Source organism: Podarcis melisellensis (genome assembly GCF_964234715.1).
Source record: "Podarcis melisellensis genome assembly, chromosome: Z".
In the NCBI taxonomy this organism is placed as follows: Eukaryota; Metazoa; Chordata; class Lepidosauria; order Squamata; family Lacertidae; genus Podarcis; species Podarcis melisellensis.
The window spans coordinates 49592617-49618179 of NC_138547.1; the positions used below are offsets into that span (position 1 = coordinate 49592617).

A 25563-nucleotide genomic window follows, 5' to 3' on the forward strand; every position below is an offset into this window, starting at 1 on the left:
AAAGGCTTCTGTTTTCTTTGTGAAAAAAATTGTAAATGTTTTCTTTAGTTCTTCATACTTTTGATTTTTTGGCAAAACCACCACATAAGTATGAGTGTCCCCTCCACTTTGTTACACCTCCAACACAGATCTAATTTTACATACATTTTACATATTTTGGCAAAAAGCAGTGTCCCCAAATCAATACAGTGGTACCTCGGGTTAAGAACTTAATTCGTTCTGGAGGTCCATTCTATAGCAGAGTCTATAACCTGAATCATCTGTAACCCGAGGTACCACTGTACTTGGACTTGTTTCAATTAACCTCCGCAGGATGATTTGTGCTACATAGGTTATAAATGGTTAAAAAGGGGGTTATAACAAAGTATGAAAGAGAATTTACTAGAAGTGAAAAAGAAAACCGTGCAAAGCATGAAGGAAGTCAAACAGTAGGAAAGAAGAATGGAAATATGGTGTGGGTGGGTGTCTATCAGTATTCTTTTGTTCGTTCTTTTTTCCCCTTTCATTTTATTCTCTTTTTTTGAGGGGGTTTTTGTTTGTTTTTGTTGCTTTTTTTGTTATGTGTTTATGTTAATAATACAGTGGTGCCCCGCAAGACGAACGCCTCGCAAGACGAAAAACCCGCTAGACGAAAGGGTTTTCCGTTTTGGAGGCGCTTCATAAAACGAATTCCCCTATGGGGTTGCTTCGCAAGACGAAAAAAATCTTGCATCCCCCTGCGGGTTTTTTTCGCTTTTTTCGCCCTTTTCTTAAGCCGCTAAGCCGCTTATCAGCTGTTCCGCTGATAAGCCGCTTAACAGCTGATCGCTGGAAGCCGCTTGACAGCTGTAGCGCTAATCCGCTAAGCTGTCAATGGGCTTGCTTCGCAAGACGAAAAAACCGCTATACGAAGAGCCTCACGGAACGGATTAATTTGTTCTTGCGAGGCACCACTGTACAGTGGTACCTCGGGTTACATACGCTTCAGGTTACACACTCTGCTAACCCAGAAATAGTGCTTCAGATTAAGAACTTTGCTTCAGGATGAGAACAGAAATTGTGCTCTGGCAGCGCAGCAGCAGCGGGAGGCCCCATTAGCTAACGTGGTGCTTCAGGTTAAGAACAGTTTCAGGTTAAGAACGGACCTCCAGAATGAATTAAGTACTTAACCCGAGGTAAAAGGTAAAGGAAAAGGTACCCCTGACCATTAGGTCCAGTCGTGACTGACTCTGGGGTTGCGGCACTCATCTCGCTCTATGGGCCGAGGGAGCCGGCGTTTGTCCGCAGATAGCTTCCAGGTCATGTGGTCAGCATGACTAAGCCACTTCTGGCGAATCAGAGCAGCGCATGAAAACGCCGTTTACCTTCCTGCCGGAGCGGTACCTATTTATCTACTTGCACTTTGACGTGCTTTCGAACTGCTAGATTGGCAGGAGCTGGGACCAAGCAACGGGAGCTCACCCCGTCGCGAGGATTCGAACTGCCGATCTTCTGATCGGCAAGTCCTAGGCTCTGTGGTTTAACCCACAATGCCACCCACATCCCTTTAACCCGAGGTACCACTGTATTAATATTAATAATAATTTATTTGTACTCCGCCCATCTCACTGGGTTTCTATCTATGCGGCTTCCAACAAAGATTAAAAATACATTAAAATGTCACACATTCATAACTTCCCTAAACAGGACTGCCTTCAGATGTTGTAAATAAACTCAATAAAAATAAAAAATATTTTAAAATATATAGAATTACTCTTTTGCTCAATATATTTGAGTTGAGTATGAAAGACGGCCTGGAGCTCCTAAGACAGGTAGGTTTTGAGCAAAACCACCAGCCAGAAGCATTTCCAACTTAAGGATCCACCCCCCACCCAACAAAACACAAATTTTCACTTAGAAACTCAGATATATAAGTTAAGCTCTAAATACCTCCTTAAAACTACTCTCGTCAGCTCATATAAATAGGTGAACCTGGTGAGTAACTACAGTTCCCAACCCCTGTAGTGATAATTTGCTGGTTGCCTTCTGATCTTATTTGATTTTAATCCAATTTTAAACTGTATTTCAGTCGATTGCTGAATTTTATGTTTTAATGCAGGCATAGGCAACCTTGGCTCTCCAGATGTTTTGAGAGTACAATTCCCATCATCCCTGACTACTGGTCCTGCTAGCTAGGGATCATGGTAGTTGTAGGCCCAAAACATCTGGAGGGCCGAGGTTGCCTATGCCTGTTATAATGTATTTGTATTTTGATGTTAGCCACCCTGAGCCCGGTTATGGCTGGGGTGGGTGGGATAGAAATAAAAATTATTATTATTATTATTATTATTATTATTATTAAGGTTACAGTTGCCAAATCTAGTTGCCATTTGGGGGCTAGATGGCTCAAAAGTTGCATTTTTCAATAGGACCTTTGGGCTCCGCTCCTGAAATTTATTCCAGTTGTTCAGATGAAATATAACAGAGAGAATTATACAGGCTGGGGTGTTAGTGTGTGAAAACAGCCAGGATCCAAGGAGAATTTTCACGCAACTTAGGCTCATGCAATTAGAAAAAAACCTCCTGTTTTGCTTATTGTATTTTAATATTGGACTATTGTTCTTTAATATTTTGAGTGGCTGGGGAAACTCAGCCAGATGGGCGGGGTATAAATAATAAATTGCTGTTGTTGTTCAACCAACTGGGCTTATTTTGGGATTAAGATAAAGCTAGTTGTGGTCTCTTTCCAAATAAGGTATAAAAATGGCGAGAAGCGCCAGAGAAAAGGGTCACCAACCATTCAATGTGAATTTATCTCATTTTATTCCCGGTGGGTTCGATAAGCCATAGGGCACAAACCACAACTAACACATGTATCATCCTTTTTTTGTAGAATGGGCTAGTGGTTATAAAATAAATTGCTATTAAATGAAATTTTTTACAAAAAAATAAGAATTGCTTTTTTGTACAGGTTTAAGGTCTCTTTGAGCCTGAAATAACTCACGCATTCGTGAGAATAGTTAAAATTGTACCCTCTTATGTTACAATGTTATCTGAAGTTATTTCACCTACAGTAACCCTCTGATTTCTTCTCGCTCACTATCATATATAGCAGCAGGGTTTCTCAGTTCTCCAAGTGATTGACTTAAGCTGCACAACCAGGGTGGATAAAAATCAATGATTTTTAATGGATTTTTTTTATCTAAATTGGATTTTTTTAAAAAAAATGCTTTTGGAGGAAAAAATCTTCCTAAAGATAGTTTTCTATTTAAGTGACATTCTAATCTAAAGGCTATTCTTCAGGAAATAAGGATTTGTTTAAATTTATTCATGTGTGCTAAAACTCAGTCTAAGGGTTTTTTTTAAAAAATAAAAAGTTTAACCACATCAGTAAACAAACATGGATACATATGCTATAATGTTATTTCTGTAGTTAAATAAATTGTTTAAATTGCCATGAAGGAAATGATTATTTTTCTTCTTCCAATCGAATACAGAGGTACCTCGGGTTACAGACGCTTCAGGTTATGCGTTTTCGGGTTGCGCACTGCGCCGAAACACCAAATTGCACTTTGCGCATAAGCGCCGAATCATGACCTGCGCGTGCACAGATGCGGCACTGGGGGTTGCAAATGTGCTTCCCACACAGATCACGTTCGCAACCCAGGGTTCCACTGTACAGCAGAAAAGTTGTCCAAATAGAAACGATAATTCCATAATGAACGGTCTATGTCTTTCTGATAGTAGAACCAAATCGGTCATTTTTGATGTAACTGTAAAAACTACTCTGAAAATTTACAAGGTACTAAATAGGCAATTTTCTCAGGCTCTGGTAGTTGCAGGAGCAAGTAGCAGTGAGTTCCCCAAGTGGCCCGTTTGCTTTATTTTAAACGCGCCAGCAAATATTCACATCCTAAAGATTAAATGCTAAGGTTTTTCAGGCAAGGCAGTGAGGAAATTAAATTAAATCCATTACCTGTCCATAGTTGTCTATTCCAGACACCAATCTGTTGAGGTTGAGCAAATCAAATGATGATCCAAGGGCCACCTCCCTAAAAAAAAAGCTCAACAACTGACCTAGATCCCTGGCTACCCCTGCATAGACCAACTAAGTTTGTTCTGGTACAGGTTTCCTTACCCTCAGCCCTCACAATGTTTTTGGCCTACAACTCCCATGATCCCTAGCTAGCAGGACCAGTGGTCAGGGATGGTGGAAGCTGTAGTCCCAAAACATCTGGAGGGCCGATTTTTCCGATGCCTGTTCTAGTAATTGCTAGAACAGTACAACAGAAACAAAAAAAATTGGGATTTTTTTTTAACCCCTGAGACTACAATTCTCATAATCCCTGACCACTGGTCCTACTAGATAGGGATCAACGGAGTTGTAGGCCAAAAACATCTGGAGGGCCAAGGTTGAGGAAGCCTGCTTTAAAGCTACTATTAACTCCTTGTTGGAATAAACCAGATTTCCATGACACAGTTGACATGCCTGCTCTACCATCTAATCCAGAACATTTAAATTCGGCCTTCCAGCTATTTTGGGACTACAGCACCCATCATCCCTAGCTCACAGGACCAGTGGGTCAGGGATTATGGGAACTGTATTTCCCAAACAGCTGGAGGGCCAAGTTGGGTCATGCCTGCTCTAGTTCAGCTGGTATCCCAAGAAATGAGGCATTGCATCAGGATGAACATTTGCTGAACTTCTTTTGACAAAGGAGCATCTAGCTCAGGCATGGCCCAACTTGCCCCTCCAGCTGTTTTGGAATTACAATGCCCATCATCCCTAGCTAACAGGACCAGTGGTCAGGGATGATGGAAATTGTAGTCTAGGACAGTAGAAGGAGGACACCGCTGCAGTTCTCTCTCACTGCAGATTTCAGCATGACCCAACTTGGCCCCTCCAGCTGTTTTGGGACTCCATCTCCCCCCATCCCTAGCTCACAGGACCAGTGGTCAGAGATGACGGGAATTGTAGTCCCAAAACAGCTGGAGGGCCAAGTTTGGCCATGCCTGCCTGGAGGCACGTCGGTGCAAGGTGGGGATGCTTTACAGATAATAATAAGAATAATAAAAATAAATTTATATTCTGCCCTCCCCAGCCATAACCATGCTTAGGGTGGCTGACATCAAAATACAAATACATCTTAAAATGGGATTAAAATCCAATAAGATCAGAAGGCAACTGGCAAATTATGATTATAGGGTTTGGGAACCTTAGGTACTCACCAGGCTTACATATATATATATATATGAGCTGGTGAGAGGAGTTAGAGAGGCCTCTTATACATAGGATCTTGTGGGAGGAGAGGGGTCAGACTGGGCCCCAACCAAAGGCCTGCCGGAATGATATAAATGCATGGCATGCATGCAACACACGTATTTACACACACACAAACACACAGTGGTGACAGACAAGCATTCACACGCGGGGGGAGGGTGCACCTTCATCTTTGGATGTCCCTGCAAACGGTGATTCATTTTATCTTAAGTTCAAACAGCCCCCCCACACACACGAAAAGGAGGCCGCTTCCTGGACCCCCCCAACTCCTCGCCACCACCATCTTTCGGCCTCTTGGGCAGGCATGGCCAAACTTGGCCCTCCAGCTATTTTCGGACTACGATTCCCATCATCCCTGACCACTGGTCCTGCGAGCTAGGGATGATGGGAGTTGTAGTCCCGAAACAGCTGGAGGGCCCCGTTTGCCTATGTCTGATTTAACCTTTGGCCATTGCTAATTGGAATCCTCCTACCTGCATTCCAGAAGCTGAGCTATATCAACAACAATTTATTTACACCCCACCCATCTGGCTGGGTTTCCTGCTCTTGGGAGGGGGGGGGCTTGTGGGAGGGAAGCCCACTCACCTGTCCCCAAACTCCCCATCTCCTTCCAGGCAAAGGCAAACTCGGCCCTCCAGGTGCTTTGGGACTACAATTCCCACCATCCCTGACCACTGGTCCTTTAAGCTCCATAGGAGTTTGAGGAAGCATGGCATAGTCCATCACGGGCCTTGGCAAACTCGGTCCTCCAGCCCCTTTGAGACTACAACTCCCATCCTCCCTGACCACCGGTCCCGCGAGCTAAGGATGCTGGGAGTTGTAGTCCCCAAACGGCTCGCCCGCCAGGCGCGCTGCCTTCCTCGGGGCGGGAGGTGCCGCGTGGTGTCGGCGAGGCCTTCTTCTTCTCCTCCGCCTTCCTCTTCTTCCTCCTCCCTCGCTCCCTCCTCCTCCTCCATCTAACCAGCGCCCTCAGCCTCCATACAAAAGCAAAATGTCCGCCATCTTCGCCCGCGGCGCGCCCGGCGAGGGGAGGCGGGCGGCTTACCTTGATGCAATAGGGCGCCTCGTCGAAGGTGACCAGCATGTACCTGTCGCCGCGGCTGGCCGGGTCTCGGGCGCGCAGCTGAAGGGGAGAAAACGGAAGAAAGGAGCGCGTTAAAGGCGCGTCTGAGGGGGAGCGGGGCGGGGGGGAATCTCGACACGCGTCTTCCGAACGTGCGAGCGGGCGCTCGCGCTAGGGAGCGCGGTCTCTGAGGGTGTGTGTGTGTGCGCGCGCGCGGACTCGGACGGCCACGTCAGGCGGCGGGGCGGGGGGAGGCCGCGCGCGCACCTTCATGAAGAGCTCGACGGCGCCCTTGGCCACGTCCAGGTAGCTGGTGCCCAGGTAGGCCCGCTGGTTCATGGAGGCGGACGTGTCGATGAGGAAGAGCAGGATCGGCATGGTCCTCCGAGGGAGGCCCGGCCGCGGGGCAAGACGACGAAGGGAGGCCGCAGCCCACTCGCCCGCGCCGGGGCGCTGCTGCCGCTGCTACTGCTGCCGCTGAATATACGACCGCCTCCCTCAAGCCGAGCGGACGGACTGACAGGCTCTCGGCTCCTCCCGGCCGAGCCGCCGCTCGGGGGCGGCTCGTGACCCGAACGCCGGAGCGCCATTGGCCGCCGACGAGGCCGTCGTCTGCATATGCATGAGGGGCGGGGACTGCGACCGCCTCGGCCCTCGCTCCCCTCTCTCCACCCTCGCCACTTCTCTCGGGATGCGATTGGCTTATGCGTTGCGGGCAGGCATGAGGGGGCGGAGCTGGGAGGGATGATTGATGGGAGGAGGCGGCAGCATTAGGGCCAACATGGTCCAACTCGACCCGCCAGCTCTTTTGGGACTATAACGCCCATCATCCCTAGCTAACAGGACCAGTGGTCAGGGATTATGGGAGCTGTAGTCCCAAAACAGCTGGAGCGCCGAGTTTGCCTCACAACTCGGGTAGGGCGTTGGGTTTCCAGGTAAGAGCAGGACATGGGATCCCAGACCTAGAAGGTGCCAATGCCCTGGATGTACATTTCCAAAATATAAGATAAAAAAACAAATAAAATAAAACTGACATACATCAACCATGTTTTGTGTTGTGTAGGCTCCTATTTTGTTATGTGCAAATGGCTTTAGATACCTATTTGGTCCATCAATGACCATATAGCATATACTCAACACAAAGAAATAGCAACAATTGGTTGCTGAGGGCCTCTTCAGACCTAAATCCAGGCCTCTGTCTATCTATCTTAAATCTATTATCTATCTATCATCATCTATCTAATCCAAACTTTTTTTCAAAGAGGGCCATATTTGATGAAGTGAAAGGCCGTGAGGGCCCACCAAAGTTGTTAATCTTTTTTTAGGATTGAAGTTGTTGAGGTTTTTTTTTAGTATTTTACCCCAGGAAAAATAAACTGCCACAGGGGTTGAATTAAACTGACCAGCAGGCCAAATAATAATAATAATAATAAATTTTATTTATACCCTGCCCTCCCCAGCCAAGGACAGGCTCAGGGCAGCTAACAACCAATAATAAAAACAAGTTGATTGAATACAACTTAAAAACAAGATTAAAATACAACATTAAAACATTAGGATGCAGCCTCTTCACAGGAGGAGAAAGGAAAAAGAAAGACAGAGAGGGAATAAAACTGATTCTAAGGCCAGATGGAACAACTCTGTCTTACAGGCCCTGCGGAAAGAAATCAGATCCTGCAGGGCCCTGGTCTCATGAGGAAGAGCGTTCCACCAGCCGGGGCCAGTGTTGGCTCTGGTTGAGGCTAATCTGACTTCCTTAGGGCCTGGGACCTCTAGGGTGTTGCTATTTATGGACATTAGGGTCCTCCGTAGGGCATACCGGGAGAGGCGGTCCCGTAGGTTCGAGGGTCCTAGGCCGTGAAGGGCTTTAAAGGTCAAAAGCAGCATCTGACCCTGTACTCCACCGGGAGCCAGTGCAGTTTGAAAAGCACTGGGTGAATATGCTCCCATGGCAGAGACCCCGTGAGGAGCCTCGCTGCAGCATTCTGCACCCGCTGGAGTTTCTGAGACAGCTTGAAGGGTAGAGCGAATTACAGTAGTCAAGCCTGGAGGTGACCGTCGCATGGATCACTGTGGCCAGGTCGGGGCGGGAAAGGTAAGGGACCAACTGCTTGATGCGGCGAAGGTGGAAAAATGTCGCCTTGGCTGTTGCTGTAACTTGCGCCTCCATGGAAAGGGAGGCGTCAAGGATTACACCCAAACTCTTAACGGAAGGCAATGGCACTAATTGGGCCCCCGCAAGAGAAGGGAGTTGGTCCCTCATCCCCACCGAGCCATAGGACCTCTGTCTTTGAAGGATTTAGTTTCAATCGGCTCCCACGAAACCATCCAGCCACAGCTTCCAAGCATCTGGTCAGTGTGTTCGGGGCCGAGTCGGTGTGGCCATCCATCAGCAGATAGAGCTGAGTGTCATCAGTATATTAGTGACAACCCAGCCCAAAGCTCCGGATAATCTGGGCAAGGGGGCGCATAAAGATGTTAAAAAGGATAGGGGAGAGGATTGCGCCCTGCGGCACTCCACACACCAAGGCGTGGCGCGAAGACATCTCCCTCCCTATTAGATTAGGCCCCCGAAACAGACATCGGACATGCCTGATCTATCAATCATCTGTCTATTTATCTAATCTATCATCCATCTATCTAATCTATCTCTCAATCAATCATCTATCTATCTATATCTATCTATTTATCTATCATCTATCTATCTATCATCTATCTATCTATCATCTATCATCTATCTATATCTATCTATCTATATCTATCTAATCTATCATCTATCTATCTATCTATCTATCATCTATCTATCTATCTATCTAATCTATCTATCATCTATCTATCTATCTATCTAATCTATCTATCATCTATCTATCTATCTATCATCTATCTATCTATCTATCTATCTATCTATCTATCTATCTAAATATCTATCAATCTGCCCATAAGGATCAGGCAATGCCCATGTCTGAGCTGCTGCTGCCACCGCCACTAATGCCGGTCCAGCTGTTCTTTGGTGTCCTCCGCTGCCAGGCCAGGCCAGGCACGCTCCCAGGGCCAGATTGATGTATAGGCTAATTAGGCTGAAGCCTAGGGCCACTAAATCTAGGGGGCCTTGCCAGTCTGCCTGCTCCCCAACACCGCAGTCTCCCCTCTCCCCAAATTGCAAACCCAAGACTTCAGGCAAGGGCGACTTGGGCCCAGCCACTATGGGACTCAGGGCTAGCCAGTGGGGCCCAATTTGAAGCTCTGAGGCCCAAGGTGGAATCTTACGAGATACAAATAAAATCCATCTAGATTGCCCTGGTGGGGGGGCCTCCTTCGGAGCAGCCCATGGGGCCCAATTTGGCCTTAAGGCAGTGGGGGCGATAGTAGCGGAGCTTCAGGCTCCAGCACCGGGGTGCGGAGAGCATGCGGGGTGGGGCTGGTGCACGTCCCAGGGGTATGGTGCAGCACCTGTGGGAGTGTGGCACCCCTCCGGGATCCCGCTGCCAAGGATGGTGCGCACCCCGGCACACCTCTTCCTCCACCAGTGAGTGGCAAACCTATGGCACGCACACCATTGACCCATCTGACTGGAGGAGGCAGCAGCTGAGGAAGAGACCCGCGCCCTCCGCCAGTGTTTTCCGCTGGCGGGGCCGCTCCTCCACCAGCCATCTTTACTGTGGGGCCCTCAGACCTTATGGGGGGCCAGATTTTGAAAAATAAAAATAAAAATGAACAAATTTCTGTGTCCCACAAATCACCCAGAGATGCATTTTCAATAGAAGCACACATTCTACTCACGTCAAAACCGTCCACGGGCCAGATTGAGAAGGTGATGGGGCCACATCCAGCCCCAGGGCCTTAGTTTGCCTACCCATGCACTAGGTCATTTTCACACATTCAGCAGTATTAAGTTGTGGGTGGACATAGCAGATGACACAGCAATTTATCCAAAGCAGCTCTTGTTTATTCACAGGCCAGAACACAACTGAACTGCAAACAGCTCAGCCGGCCTGCTTTTATAGGCAGCCGGCTGTCAACACTGTAACAACAACAGCCCAGGGTTTCCCGCCTAAATTAACTGACGTGGACCTGAGTGAAAACTATATACACAATACTCCTGGTGGCCAGGGGGAAAACTTCAGTACATAACAAGTAAAGCCCTTGAGAAACCAGTTCTAAGGTTTCTCAGGCTTTAGTTTGCCTACCCATGCATAAGCTACAGCAGAAGGATTCGGGTGGTGACATTGTCTCAACCCCTGAGCCTCTGGGGCAGGCTTTCTCAACCTCGGCCCTCCAGATGTTTTGGCCTACAACTCCCACGATCCATAGCTAGCAGGACCAGTGGTCAGGAATGATGGGAACTGTAGTCTCAAAATATCTGGAGGGACAAGGTTGAGGAAGCCTGCTCTTGGGCTTGCTGATCAGAAGGTTGGTGGTTCGAATCCCCACGACGGGGTGAGCTCCCGTTGCTCGGTCCCTGCTCCTGCCAACCTAGCAGCTCGAAAGCACGTCAAAGTGCAAGTAGATAAATAGGAACCGCTCCGGCAGGAGGGTAAACGGCGTTTTCGTGCGCTGCTCTGGTTTCTATCACAGTGTCCCGTTGTGCCTGACGCAGTTTAGTCCTGCTGGACATGACGCAGAAAACCGTCTGTGGACAATGCTGGCTTCCTTGGGCAGGGCTGGATTTTGAGGAAGAGCAGTCCTTGGCCCCTGCACTTGGGAGGCCCCTCCCAGCTCCCCACCCTCACAAGCAAAATTGAGTGACGCCAAGGGTGACGGTGATGGGTCTTTAAAATTCTGCAACTCTCAATTTCTCCTCTAAAGGACAGACAGTGTCATTGTTAAAAACTATGGTGCTTTTTTAAAAAAGCATAAAAATAATACAGAGAAAGTTTTGTGGTAACTGAACTTTGTAAACCTTTTGCAGAATCAGCATTCATGTTAATGTTGTACAGTGGTACCTCTGGTTACGTACTTAATTCGTTCTGGAGGTCTGTTCTTAACCTGAAGCAAAGTTATTAACCTGAAGCAGAGTTAGCGGAGTCTGTAACTTGAAGCGTATGTAACCTGAGGTACCACTGTAATGTTATTCTTTAAAAAAAACAACCTTGAGTTTACAAATTATATTGTGGCCCTTAATTCATTCTTTTGAGTCTTGAAAAACTCCTCTCTCCTGATCAGTTAGTAACCACAAGGCTAAAAAATAGCTGCAATATTGCTTCCACATTAGAAAGGGCCATCTTATTTTTTCCCTTGTATATAATTTGATAAATTTGATAAATGCCTGAATGAAACAGAGAGGGCTCTGCTGTAAGCCTATGGCTTTGTCTCACATACAGGTGAAAGTGCCAAAGTTTCAGGTCGATATCTTCTGGGTATGCTTCCATCAACCGTTCAACACCTTGCTGAATTTCTTGCTTAGATGCTGTCAAATTAGCAAGAATTGCAAACAATTGTGCAACGTCACACAGTACTTCTTCTTTTTAAATTGGCTTCAAGTGCATCTAAGACAGTATAGGAATAAAGCATGGGTAGGCAAAGTAAGGCCCGGAAGCCAGATCCGGCCCCATTGCCTTCTCAGTCTGGCCAGCTGATGATCTGGGAATCAGTGTGTTTTTACTTGAGTAGAATGTGTGCTTTTATTTAAAGTGCATCTCTGGGTTATTTGTGGGGCACAGGAATTTGTTCTTTCTTTCTTTTTCTTTTCAAAATATAGTCCAGCCCCACACAAGGTCTGAGGGACAGTGGATCAATTTTTAAAGAAATGTTTTTTTATTACATTTATTTTCTCAAAATAAATATCAAATATCATTACTAAACTTACCTTTTCCATTCCCCCTCCCTCTCTATTGACTTCCCTCAACTACCATTTCTGATTTATTACATCCAACGATACATTCTGCTGTTTGAATGCAATGTACTTCTTGTTCTCTGTAACTAAAGTTGTAAATGCTCATTTAAATCCTGCCAGTGAGACCATTTCTTTTTGCTGTTTCTGCAATATATTGTGAAAGGTTCCCATTATTTTTCAAAGTCACTATTATCCCTTTCACACAATTTTTCGTTAACTTTGCTAACTCTGCATAATTCACCAACTTTTCTTGCCTTTGTGCTTTTGATGGCACTTCTCCGGTCTTCCAGTTTTGAGCTATTAAAATTCTTGCAGCTGTCGTAGCATACATGAATAATGTCCTTTGTTTCTGTTATGTACTGAAGTTCTCACCCTGGGCCAGCAGGGGGATAATGTGGATCGTTATGCAAATAAGGGATCGAAAGTGACGTTCAGTGATTGGATAGTTTTAGAAAAGTTGTTAGAATTATGTGTACTGGAGCTCCATATAAGCAGGCTGACTGAACCCTTCAGCTCAGTTCTTATCTGGCCTCTAAATAAACAAGAGCTGTTTGAAGAATCGCTGTGTTGTCTGATATGTTCACCCACAACTAAACACTAGCGACGAGGATGGGATCGATGGACATCAGAGCACAGCCAGATGCGGCCACCCTCTGAGCTGAGCTGAATCACTGAGCTGAATCACTGAGCGAAATCACTGAACAGAACCAATTTAGAGCTGACTGTTCTGGCTAGAGCACTGTGTTCCATCCATCCCCCTTCACGCCGGCATTGGAATCATGGCTTCACTTGTGCCTCTACTGCCATTTGCACCAGCCTCTGAATCATGGAACTCCTACCTCGCTCGGTTCGACTGCTACCTCCAAGCCAATGAACTGACAGAAGTATCACAGGAGCGGAAGCGGGCCTATTCCTCAGCCTCTGTGGGCCTGAGGTGTTTGAGACGGCCCAAGCATTGGTTGCAGCTGAAGCAGTCCAGGCAGCACCGTGGGACTCAATTCAAGAGAAGCTCCGCAACCACTATGTGCCAAAGCTGTCCAAGATTGCTGCCTGCCATGCGTTCTACCACCAGAACCAGGCAGAGGGGGGAGTCAATTAACAACTACACCACCGCCTGAAGATAGAACAAAAGAAAGAATAAACTGTCCTTATTTAAAACAAAAGTTGGATACAGGTTAAACTTATGATTCTCCTGTCTTTTTTTATTTTACATAAAGGCTTCCTTTAAGGCTGACATTTCTTTAATGGCTTATTATAGGGCCTTTACCCTTATATATTTAACAAGTCTCAGACAAAATTGTATTGATTATGAGTTTATTTTGGATTTACCCACATTCAGAATGTATGGAATGTATGGACTGTAAATGAATTAAGTGGGCACGGGATTTGAGAGTTTAATTGACATTTGGAATCACGGATTCTGTTTTGGAAAACCTATAAATATAAAGTATAAATAATATATTGACGCATTAGGATAAATTTAAAGGGACGGGGATAATTTGATTGGTTAAACTTACAGAACTACTCCATATCTCTCTGCCTGATTGCAATTGGTAAAAATTTGGAATTAGACTGCTCAAGCGGCTGCTGTTGTAATTATTTTTTTGATAATTAATTAAAATTTGTTAAGATTGTGCGCCCTCTAGGGGAGAGAATAAACATTACAAGAAATTTAATTTAAAATATATATATATATAGAAAACAAAAAATAAAAAAGGAGAGAGAGTGGAAACGGAGAAAATGTCAGGAAAAAATGGAAAAAAGATAGGAGGAACACCATCAGAGAGGAAAGCATCTCGACAAGAAGAAATTAAAGACTTAGACATCCTATGGGTAAAAATAAAGGAGGAATTTAAACAGAGTGAAATTCACATGGAGAAAAAGTTAGGAGAGATGCATGAGTTGATTGACAAGAAGATAGAGGGAGCAGTAGGCGAACTGTCAAGTAAAATAAAAGACTTAACGGTTCGATCAAAGATTTTAGAAGAATCAAACAAAAAAACACAAAAAGAAATGAAGGAACAAAGGAAGGAGACAACAGAATAAAAGAGGAACTTGAAGAATTGAATAGGAACCAAGATCAAGTTTTGGATAATTTAGCGATGATGGAAATGAAACAAAAACAGTTAAATTTAAAGTTCAGAGGAGTAGGAGAAGAAACTAATGAGAACATCAAAGAAAAAATTATTAAAGAATTAGCGAAATGGTTAGAACTGAAGGAAGAAGAGATTGCATATACGATAGAAAATGCTTTTAGAATAAAAATAAGGTCCAAACAAGTAAAATCCAAAATAGTCCCGGGAGACTGCTTAGTTATATTTAACTCGATAGAGATGAGAAATACAATTTTAAGAGAAAGCTATCAAAAGAAACTAATAATTGAAGGTAGACCAATTATCATCTTTAAAGAAATGCCAACCAGACTCCTACGCAAAAGAGAGGGATACAAACAGTTAGTAAGCGTTCTAAAAAATAACGGTATACAACACAGATAGGAATTCCCTGAAGGGATTTCCTTTTTCTATAAAGATAAAAGATTTAAGATCTCTGAGAGCCAGGAAGTGGGTAAATTTCTACATAGATATGAAAAAGATCTTGGGAAAGTGGAGGAGAGATATGGAGGGAGAAATGGTGACCTAGAGGAGAGAAGAAGAAGAAGAAGAGAGAGGAGGAGAACAGGAAGACAAAGGAAGTGAATAAGGGGAGAAGGAAGAAGAAGGAGAAGAGGGAGTAGTGGAAGAGGAGGTGGAAGAAGAGGAAGAGGAAACAGAAAACAAAACCACTCGAATATAAATTAATTATTTGTACATCAGAAAGTAAATATAACAATGAATCTGAAAATTTTGTCATGGAAAACCAAGAGGAATAAAATTGTGAATGTCTTGAAAAGAAAGAACCTTTATTTAATCTGTATACAGGAGACACATGTGACCAAAAAGCATAAACATATTTTGATAAATAAAAAACTGGGAGTTGAATTCATAAATTCCATTGCAGGAGAAAAAAGAGGAGTAGTAACATATGTCAATGAAAAATGGGAACCTAAATTGATTTATAAAGATGATGAAGGAAGGATATTGGGGGTGCAAATTAATTTCCAGGGTGAAAAACTTAATGTGATAAATATATATGCTCCGAACTCGAACAAATTGGAATTCTTTAAGAAATTAGAGCAAGTATTACTAGAGTTAGAGTGTAACAGGACGATATTATTGGGAGATTTCAACGGAGTGCCAGAACCAGAAATTGATAGACAAACAGAAAAGAAAAAGCGTAATCAAGGGAAACTGCCAAGATCCTTTAACAATCTGGAAGAAAACTTAGATTTAATAGACATCTGGAGACACAAACATCCAATAGAGAAGCAATTCACCTTTTTCTCAGAAACACACAAAAGCTGGGGCAGAATTGATCAAATCTGGATCTCAAGAGAACTTACTTTAAGAACTTCAAAATGTGAAATCCAACTGAGAACTCTCTCTGATCATAATTCGATAATGTTGGAAATAAAAGGCGTATCACGGGGGGGGGGTCAGATGGAGAATGAATGAATATTTATTGGAGAGTGAAGAAGTTATTGAAAAGGCCAAAGCCACCTTAAAAGACTATTTCAATTTGAACCTTAAAAGACTATTTCGGTTTCATACAGAAAGAAGCATAGAGGTAGTCTGGGATGCCAGCAAGGCGGTCTTAAGAGGCTTCTTCATCCAGCAAAATAGCTATAAGAGGAAAATAAGAGAACAAAAGAAAGAATAAATTCTCAGTCAGCTAAGAGAATGCGAGAAAAAACTAATAACAAACCCCAAAGATGAACAAAACACACAAATAACAAAAATATTACAAACACAATATTCAATGCTGACAAATCAAGAAATCGAATGGAAAATTAAGTTAATGAAGCAAAAATATTTCGAATCAGCTAATAAAACAGGTAAACTACTAGCTTGGCAATTGCGAAGAAGGCAAAAACAAAATGTGATAAATAAGATAAAAATAGAGGAGCAATTGATAGAGGATCCAAAAGGAATAAAGGAAAATTTCCTCAAATTTTATGAGAAATTGTATAAAAAGGAAGATGAAGATTTAAACCAAATAGAAAAATATTTAGAAGACTGCAGCGGGAAGACCATAACAGAGGAAGAAAGAGTTAAACTAAACAAATCTATAAAAATAGAAGAGATCCAGAATGCGATAAGAAAAATGAAACTAGGGAAGGCCCCGGGACCGGATGGACTGTCTGCCAAATATTACAAAGTATTAGAAAATCAATTAACGCCAGTGCTATGTGACATCATTAATAACATATTAGGAGGAGGAAGGATACCAGAGTCATGGAAAGAGGCCCACATCACGATGATCCCTAAACCGGATACGGATAAATTAAACATCAAAAACTACAGGCCTATATCATTATTAAATAACGACTACAAAATCTTCGCAGAGGTAATGGCAAATAGACTTAAAAAGTGTTTAGTAAATCTAATTCATAAAGACCAAGCAGGATTCCTCCCAAATAGGTTTCTTAAAGATAATGTAAGACATACTATAAACATCATTGAATATCTGGAGTGTAAGAATGAGGTACCTGCGGCGCTGATTTTTATCGATGCGGAGAAGACATTTGACAATGTCTCATGGCTGTTCCTACTAAAAAGTATGGAGAAGGCAGGGATAGAGGGTGAATTCATGAAAGGAATAAAGGCAGTATATTCGAATCAATCTGCCAAACTGATCATAAACAACAACTTAACAAATCAATTTAGAATCAAAAAAAGAACAAGACAGGGTTGCCCTCTTTCCCCGCTTTTATTCATCATAGTATTAGAGGTAATCGCGAACAAAATAAGAGCAACACCAGAGATTTGAGGGATTAAAGTAGAAACGAAAGAATATAAATTAAAAGCTTACGTAGACGATTTGATGCTATCCCTAGAAGAGCCGCAAAAAAGTGTCAGCAAGGCGCTGGAAATATTAGAAGAGTACGGCAAGCTATCCAGTTTTAAATTGAATAAATTAAAGACAAAAATGATGACTAAAAATCTGGGAAAGGATGAAAGAGAAAAATTAGAGATACAGAATGGAATCAAGGTGGCCAAAAAAATAAAATATCTGGGAATTTGGCTAACTACAAAAAATATAAATTTAATTCAAGACAATTATTTGACAACATTGAAGGAAATTTTAAAAAATCTAGATATATGGAATAGAGTTAAACTTTCGTGGATGGGAAGCATGGCGGCAATAAAAATGAACGTACTCCCAAAAATGTTATTCCTGTTCCAAAACAAACCAGTGGTTAAAGGTTCCAAAATGTTTAAGGAGTGGCAGAAAACCCTTTCGAAATTTATATGGCAAGGGAAAAGACCGAGAATCAGATTCAAATTACTCACAGATCGAAAAGAAAGAGGGGGATTCTTGGTCCCAAATCTGAAGCTATACTTCAAGGCCGCCTGCCTTTGCTGGATCAAAGATTGGATAATTTTGGAAAACACTGACTTATTAGACCTAGAAGGGTTCAACAATAGGTTCGGTTGGCACGCCTACTTGTGGTTAAATAAAGAAAATGTACATAAAGGGTTTTCAAGCCACATCATTAGAGGACCACTATATGAAGTTTGGGAGAAAAATAAAAATCTCTTAGAATGGAAAACACCCTGGTGGTTATCGCCAACGGATATTTTAATAACTAAGAAAACAAATATGGAAGGAGAAAGATTGACCTACAAAGACCTACTGATAAGATCAGAAAGCGGCTGGAAATTGAGAACATATGAGGATTTGAAAGAAAAATTAACAGGCTGGCTACAATATCATCAAATAAACGCAATATGGATGGAAGATAAAAAAGTAGGGATGAGTGAAAAAAATCCAAATTTCAGATGGCAATAATTGAAGGTAAAACCAAGTTATTATCCAAAATGTATGATATACTATTGGAATGGGACACCAAAGATGAAGAAATAAAGGAGGTTATGATAAAATGGGCAATGGACTTCGGATATAATATAGAATACGAAAAATGGTTAAAATTATGGAACAATGGAATAAAATTTACATCAAGTGTTACACTTAGAGAAAATTTGGAGAAGATGATGTATAGGTGGTACATCACACCAGCAAAATTAGGAAAAATGTACAAAACAGGAAATAAGGCCTGCTGGAAGTGTAAAACCAAAGAAGGCAATTTCTACCATATGTGGTGGACTTGCGAGGAAATTGCGAGGAAATGAAGAAATTTTGGGATTTGATTTATAACGAGTTAAAAAATTTTTTTAATATACTTTCCCTAAAAGACCAGAGGCCTTTTTACTAGGAATAATTGGGGATGGAATTAAAAAAGAAGATAAGATTTTATTCCAATACTCGACAGCAGCGGCCAGAATACTAATTGCACAAAATTGGAAAAGTGCAAATATACCAACGGTTAGAGATTGGCAAACAAGATTATTTGAATATGCTGAATTAGCAAAAATGACGCAAAAAAATAGAAACAAAAAAAATACAAAGTTTATTAGTGATTGGAATAAATTTATGGTATACATTGAAGGAAACTATAGAAATTTAAAAACTATAGCAGGTCTGTTATAAAACTTACGATGCGCAAACCATCAATAATTATTAGCTGCAGAAAATGGAAAATTTCCTTTCATCAAGAAGCCTGAATCAGGAGGGAAGGAGGTCAACAGGGGTGTAGAAGAAAGATCTAAATATCTAAATATATAAAGTTTTAAAAATTGTAACAGAGATTGATGTTCTCTGGTGTTAGGTGTGGATATTTTTTCTTCTTGTTTTCCCTTTTTCTTTTTGAAATTGTTGTTTCGTCTTTTGTGTTCTTTTTTGGTTTTCTTTTTTTCTTTCTTTGATATTGTAACTGAAACTCAATAAAAAGAAATAAATAAAAAATAAAAAGAGGCACTGGCGCGCCTGGACCAGGGAGACTGGCACGAGCGGGTTGCTGAATACTTGTTCGTGCAACATATCACCCCTCATGCGGCCACAGAGAGGAGTCCTGCCGAACTGCTTATGGGCCGCTGCCTCAGGTCTCTGCTCGACCGGCTGCACCCGGACTTTGCCGTGGCCGAACCCCCAGGCTGTGCCAACGCACCACGGTCATTTGTTACAGGAAACCAGGTCTTTGTAGGGGACATTCCTTGGGTGCCAGCCACAGTAGTGGGAGTCACTGGACCTCGCTCATACCAGGTGGCACTTGAAGACGGACGCTTGTGGCGCTGGCACATAGACCAGCTTAGGCGCAGGGTTGGGGACTTGGGCACTACCGCAGTGCCCCCACCTGTGCTCGTGGCTCCGGAACAGACACTTACAGATGGTGAGGCTCCACCTACACCTCTCTTGCAAACTGCAGGCATGGAGCCGAACCATGCCACTTCAGAGGGTCTGCCGGACTTCCCACAGACTCAGACCACTGCCGTGCCTAACATTCCGCCAACTCCACTTGCGGATGTTCCACCCACAGCAGCGGATCCAGGGGACTTGGTTTCAACGCCAACTAGGGTCGCGCCACAGCCTCAGCAAGAATCGGGCAGCCCCCTGGACCTGGGTACCGCTCCCCGGCAGTCTGGCAGAGTTTCCAAGCGCCCAACTTATTTAAAGGACCATGTTGTTGGACATGTAAGAATGTTGGCCTAATGGAAGTATGTGAAATGTAACCGATATGCTTTTGTGCCTAATTGAACAATGGTGTAGTGCTGTATATAACGTGTAGTGCTGTATATAAGGAAACCATTACGATTGTAACTAACGCCTTATCTCGGTGGGGAGGGGTGTTATGTACTGAAGTTCTCACCCTGGGCCAGCAGGGGGATACTGTAGATTGTTATGCAAATAAGGGATCAAAAGTGACGTTCAGTGATTGGATAGTTTTAGAAAAGTTGTTAAAATTATGTGTACTGGAGCTCTATATAAGCAGGCTGACTGAACCCTTCAGTTCATAATAATAATAATAATAATAATAATTTATTATTTGTACCCCGCCCATCTGGCTGGGTTTCCCCAGCCACTCTGGGCGGCTTCCAACAGAAATAAAAAATACACTAAAATGTCACATATTAAAAACTTCCCTGAACAGGGCTGCCTTCAGATGTCTTCTGAATGTCAGGTAGTTGTCCATCGCCTTGACATCCGGTGGGAGGGCATTCCACAGGGCGGGCGCCACCACCGAGAAGGCCCTCTGCCTGGTTCCCTGCATCTTGGCCTCTCGCAGGGAGGGAACCGCCAGAAGGCCCTCGGAGCTGGACCTCAGTGTCCGGACAGAACGACTGGACCGAGGCCATTTAGGGCTTTAAAGGTCAACACCAACACTTTGAATTGTGCTCGGAAACGTACTGGGAGCCAATGTAGGTCTTTCAAGACCGGTGTTATATGGTCTCGGCGGCCGCTCCCAGTCACCAGTCTAGCTGCCGCATTCTGGATTAGTTGTAGTTTCCGGGTCACCTTCAAAGGTAGCCCCACGTAGAGCGCATTGCAGTAGTCCAAGCGGGAGATAACCAGAGCATGTACCACTCTGGCAAGACAGTCCGCAGGCAGATAGGGTCTCAGCCTACGTACCAGATGGAGCTGGTAAACAGCTGCCCTGGATACAGATTTGACCTGTGCCTCCATGGACAGCTGTGAGTCCAAAATGACTCCCAGGCTGCGCACCTGGTCCTGCAGGGGCACAGTTACCCCATTCAGGACCAGGGAATCCTCCACACCTGCCCGCCCCCTGTCCCCCCAAAACAGTACTTCTGTCTTGTCAGGATTCAACCTCAATCTGTTAGCCGCCATCCATCCTCCAACACACAGGACCTTTACCGCCTTCACTGGTTCTGATTTAAAAGAGAGGTAGAGCTGGGTATCATCTGCATACTGATGAACACCCAGCCCAAACCTCCTGATGATCCCTCCCAGCGGCTGCATGTAGATGTTGAAAAGCATGGGGGAGAGGACAGAACCCTGAGGCACCCCACAAGTGAGCGGCCAGGGGTCTGAACACTCATCCCCCACCACCACTTTCTGAACACGGCCCAGGAGGAAGGAGCGGAACCACTGTATGACAGTGCCCCCAGCTCCCAGCCCCTCAAGACGGTCCAGAAGGATGTCATGGTCGATGGTATCAAACGCCGCTGAGAGATCCAGCAGAACTAGGAAACAGCTCTCACCTTTGTCCCTAGCCCGCCGGGGATCATCAACCAGTGCGACCAAGGCAGTTTCAGTCCCATGATGAGGCCTGAATCCCGACTGGAAGGGATCCAAATGGTCCGCTTCTTCCAGGCGTGCCTGGAGTTGTTCGGCAACCGCTCGCCTTATCACCTTGCCCAAGAATGGAAGGTTTGAGACTGGGCGATAATTGGCCATCGTGGCCGCATCTAAAGATGGTTTTTTAAGAAGCGGTTTGATAACCGCCTCTTTCAGCGGGTCTGGGAAGGCTCCCTCACGGAGGGAAGCATTCACCACCCCACGAAGCCCATCGCCCAGTCCTTCCCGGCTAGCTTTTATAAGCCAGGATGGGCAAGGATCAAGGAGACAGGTGGTTGGCTTCACTCGTCCAAGCAGCCTGTCCGCATCCTCGGAGGTAACAGATTGAAATTGATCCCACACAACTTGACCAGACAGGACTCTAGCACTCTCCCGCCCCGGCCCTGCTCCCACGGTGGAGTCTACTTCTTCCCGAATCTGAGCGATTTTATCTGCAAAAAAATTTGCAAAATCATTGCAGGAGAACATGTGGCCCGTACTGGGCCCCGATGTTACAGGTGGTTCCGCTAAATTGTGAACCACCTGAAAGAGTCTCCTGCTGCTGTTTTCTGCAGATGCAATAGAGGCGGTGAAGAAAGTCTTCTTCGCCGTCGCTATCGCCACTTGGTAGGCTCGACATTGAGCTCTAACCCGTGTCCGGTCAGATTCAGAATGAGTTATCCGCCACCGGCGCTCTAGCCGTCTCAACGATTGTTTCATTGCCCTCAGATCTATGGAAAACCACGGGGCTCTCCGGGCTTCATGCAATCGGAGAGGGCGCTTCGGAGCCAAACAGTCAATAGCCCTGGTTAACTCCACATTCCAGCGGGCCACCAGGGAATCGGCTGAAAGGCCAGTTCTGTTCTGGCCTCTGAATAAACAAGAGCTGTTTGAAGAATCGCTGTGTCGTCTGATATTGTCAGGGGCTCAGGAGCAGAGGCACAGGAGAGGGAGGAAATGGAGAGCAAGGGGGAGGAATCCGAGGGGAGCGTAAGCGATGACAGTGGTCCGAGGAATTCCCTGAGTCTTTCCAGCAAATCGGAAGATTCACAGAAGGGGGCGCCCATGGCCAGAGCAAGGGGGGTTCCTAGGGGGACACCCCAGGAAGAAGGGGCCAGAGGGGACTCAGAGAGCAGCAGTTGGAAATCAGGACCAGCTTCCCCACCAGAGCGCAGTAGGGGGGAGGAGTCCCAGGTATCGGGATCAGGCTGCTCACCACCAGCGAGAGGAGATGAGTCAGGATTGACCACGCCTCCATCGGAGAGCGCGGAAACGGTCGAGAGGAAGGTTGGAGGCTGGGCGCGCGCGCCAAGTTCAAATGTACAGGCGAGCGGCACAGCAGGTAGCCCGAATAGGGAACCAGGTCCTAAAGTCCGCCGGAAGGAGGGACAAGAGTCAGGGGGGTCAGCGTCAGAAGAGTCCAGAAAGGAGGAGACCCCGGGGGGCAGAAGGACCCAGAGGAGGAAAGAACAATGGAAGAGGTGGAGTAAGGCTAGAGTCTTAAACTGGTGTACAGGGGGCGGAGACTCAGACGGAGCTTCGCCGGTCTAGGTTCTAGACGTAGAGCTGCACGCTGCGGCTTGTAAATGGAAACTGAACTTCAATAAAGACTTTTGTACATTACAACCGGCTAGCGTTGTCCTCTGTGAGCTGGGACCTGGAGGCAGCTCTCACAGTAAGCTCCGTCCCAAATACACCTCGCAACGTGAGTGGACGCAGCAAGGGGCGAAGATTGGTGCTTCGCGAGCTCACAAAAGCAGGACAGGATGACTACCGAAGAACGGATGGTAGCCCTGCAAAATGCAGTGACACAACTTAACGCGGAGATACTAGCATCCAGGAAGAGGGAAGAAGATACTGCTGCTACCTTCAGGGATCTGCAAGCCAGGTTGGAAATGCTAACTAAGCAGGGGCTACCGGGACCCAAACCAGAGGGGACTGGGCTGGGAAAGAGAGGAGGCAGCCTGGTGTCTGATTTCGATGGGAGTCTGCAGCAGTACCCTAACTTCCGAGCAGACGTGGTGTTTGCGCTGCAGTTGCTGGAGAAAGACTTTAGAGATGAGCAGGAGAAGGTGGGCTTTATATTAACTCATCTCCATGGAGAAGCTAAAGCGTGGCTGCGCAATCTGTGGAGAGATAAGGATCCCGTGCTCCAAAGTGCGGATGCCTTCATTAAAGCGATGGATGCGTGTTTTTTTATCAACAATAGACGTAGATATCGCCAGAAAAGAGGTACATGGACTGAAACAAGGGAGAGCCACTGTAAGGCAGTATCATTCCCGCTTTTTTGCATTGGTCAATGCGCTGGGATGGGAGAAAGATTCAGCTGCAGTCAGAGACCTTTTCTGGGAAGGGTTGAATGGAGCTGTGAAAGACGAAATTGCAAGGGGGGAACGACCCCAAAGCACTCAGGAAGTTGTCCAGAGGGCGCTGACGGTTGGGGTGCGTCTGGAAGAACGTCCATGGAGTAAAGACGAAGGGCGTTGGGGATGCACGCCGGCGAGAGCACCTCCCTTCTTTCCCAGGGACGCAGCGCGCGCTCAATCCACGCCTCCACTGGGAGGGGGAGAGGAACCGATGGAGATAGGAGGCGCCAGGGCTCAATCAGCAACCAGAGCCCTAACACCAGGAGCAGTCAAAATGAAGCCTCCTAGAGGAAACAGGAAGTGTTACATCTGCGACAGTGCTCAGCACATGGCGAAAGAGTGTCCCCAGAGGCTCCACAAGCACACTGCAGCCTCCGCAACAGTAACAGAAGCAACTCAGCAGAGAGAACCACAGCAGGGAAATGACGGGGTCTGGCTGGAAGCAGAGGCACTGGGGCCCAGCCAGACGAGTCAGTGAAGCAGTCCCCAGAAATTTTGCAGCCCACAGACCCACTCCCGCCCAAACCAGTGGTGCAACTCACTGCATCGCTCCAGCTACCCGATGGACTTACTATGGAAGTGCCCATTACCATTGACTCTGGTAGTAATGCAGACTTTATAGGACTGGATTTCATCAAGCAACACAGCATAGCGCTCCTGCCAGCCACGATGCCCCTGAAAGTTGTCACGGTCGATGGAAGAGAATTGCTGGGGGGGCAGGTGGTCAAGCAAACACTGCCGATGGTGATGCAGATTGGCAATCACAGGGAAGTCATCAGCTTCAATGTCACCCACCTGTCGGACACGCCTGTAGTATTGGGCATGAGTTGGCTGCACAGGCACAGCCCGGCATTGGCATGGTACCAGCGCCAACTGACTTTCGGATCCTCCTACTGCGCAGAACACTGCATTCTGCCTAGCCCGGAAGGGGAAGAGGATGACCCGCAGCTAAGATTAGGCACGCTGCAAGCAGTGCCCCACAAGTACGCAGCATTTTTGGAGGTTTTCTGCGAGAAGGAAGCGGACAAGCTACCTCCCCACAGGTCCTATGACTGCAAGATTGACCTCCTGCCGGGGGCAACGCTACCGACCGGGAAACTGTATTCCATGTCTGAAGACGAATTGCAGGAACTCAGGGAGTTCATAGATCACAACTTGAAGCGCGGTTTCATCCGGGAGTCCAAAGCAGTGGGGGGCAGTCCCGTATTCTTCGTGAAGAAAAAAGACACGCCCCAAAAGAGGCTTGTGGTTGATTATAGAATTTTAAATTCGAAAACCAAGCCCACGGCCTTCCCCATGCCCAAAATCGACGACCTGCTCGCGACGGTGAGAAAAGGACGCGTTTTCACCAAGTTGGATCTGCGAGGGGCGTACAACCTTATTCGCATACGGGAGGGCGACGAGTGGAAGACGGCCATGTTCACACCCCTGGGCACCTATGAATACAGAGTTATGCCATTTGGATTACAAAATGGCTCCCACTGTTTCCAAGCCTTCATGCATCACGTGTTAGCGGGACTCCTCTACAAGAAGTGCGTCTGCTTCCTGGACGACATCCTGATATTCTCAGACTCGCAGGAGACTCACGAGAGGGACGTCAAGGAAGTTCTGCGGAGACTACGGGAGCACAGACTTTACGCCAAACTGGAGAAGTGCCAGTTCGACATGACGGAGGTGGATTTCCTGGGCTACAAGTTGTCCGACAAGGGGCTCGCCATGGACAGCGCCAAGGTCCGCTCAGTGTTGGACTGGAAGAGCCCGCGTAATCGGAAGGAGGTCCAGAAGTTCGTCGGTTTCGCCAACTTTTATCGCAAGTTCATCAAGGGGT

General features: G+C 45.7%; 1 protein-coding gene across 4 annotated transcripts in view; it reads right to left on the minus strand.

Annotated features, from left to right (window-relative positions):
• The window catches only part of LOC309361771 (integrator complex subunit 6-like), a 37111-nt gene extending 30303 nt beyond the window's left edge, over positions 1–6808 (minus strand). For 3 of the 4 annotated variants that reach the window (XR_014164626.1, XR_014164627.1, XM_081896916.1), the window contains exons 1-2: positions 6570–6800; positions 6285–6362 (exon numbers count right to left, since the gene is read on the minus strand). Coding sequence is in view for 1 of the 4 variants with exons in the window: in XM_081896916.1 (XP_081753042.1) it covers positions 6285–6362; positions 6570–6680 (189 nt within the window). In the remaining 3 variants the exon portion in view is untranslated. Of the gene's footprint in view, positions 1–6284; positions 6363–6569 lie in introns of all 4 variants that reach the window. The other variant, XR_014164628.1, reaches the window with a different exon arrangement.
• Between the last annotated feature and the right edge of the window lie 18755 nt (positions 6809–25563).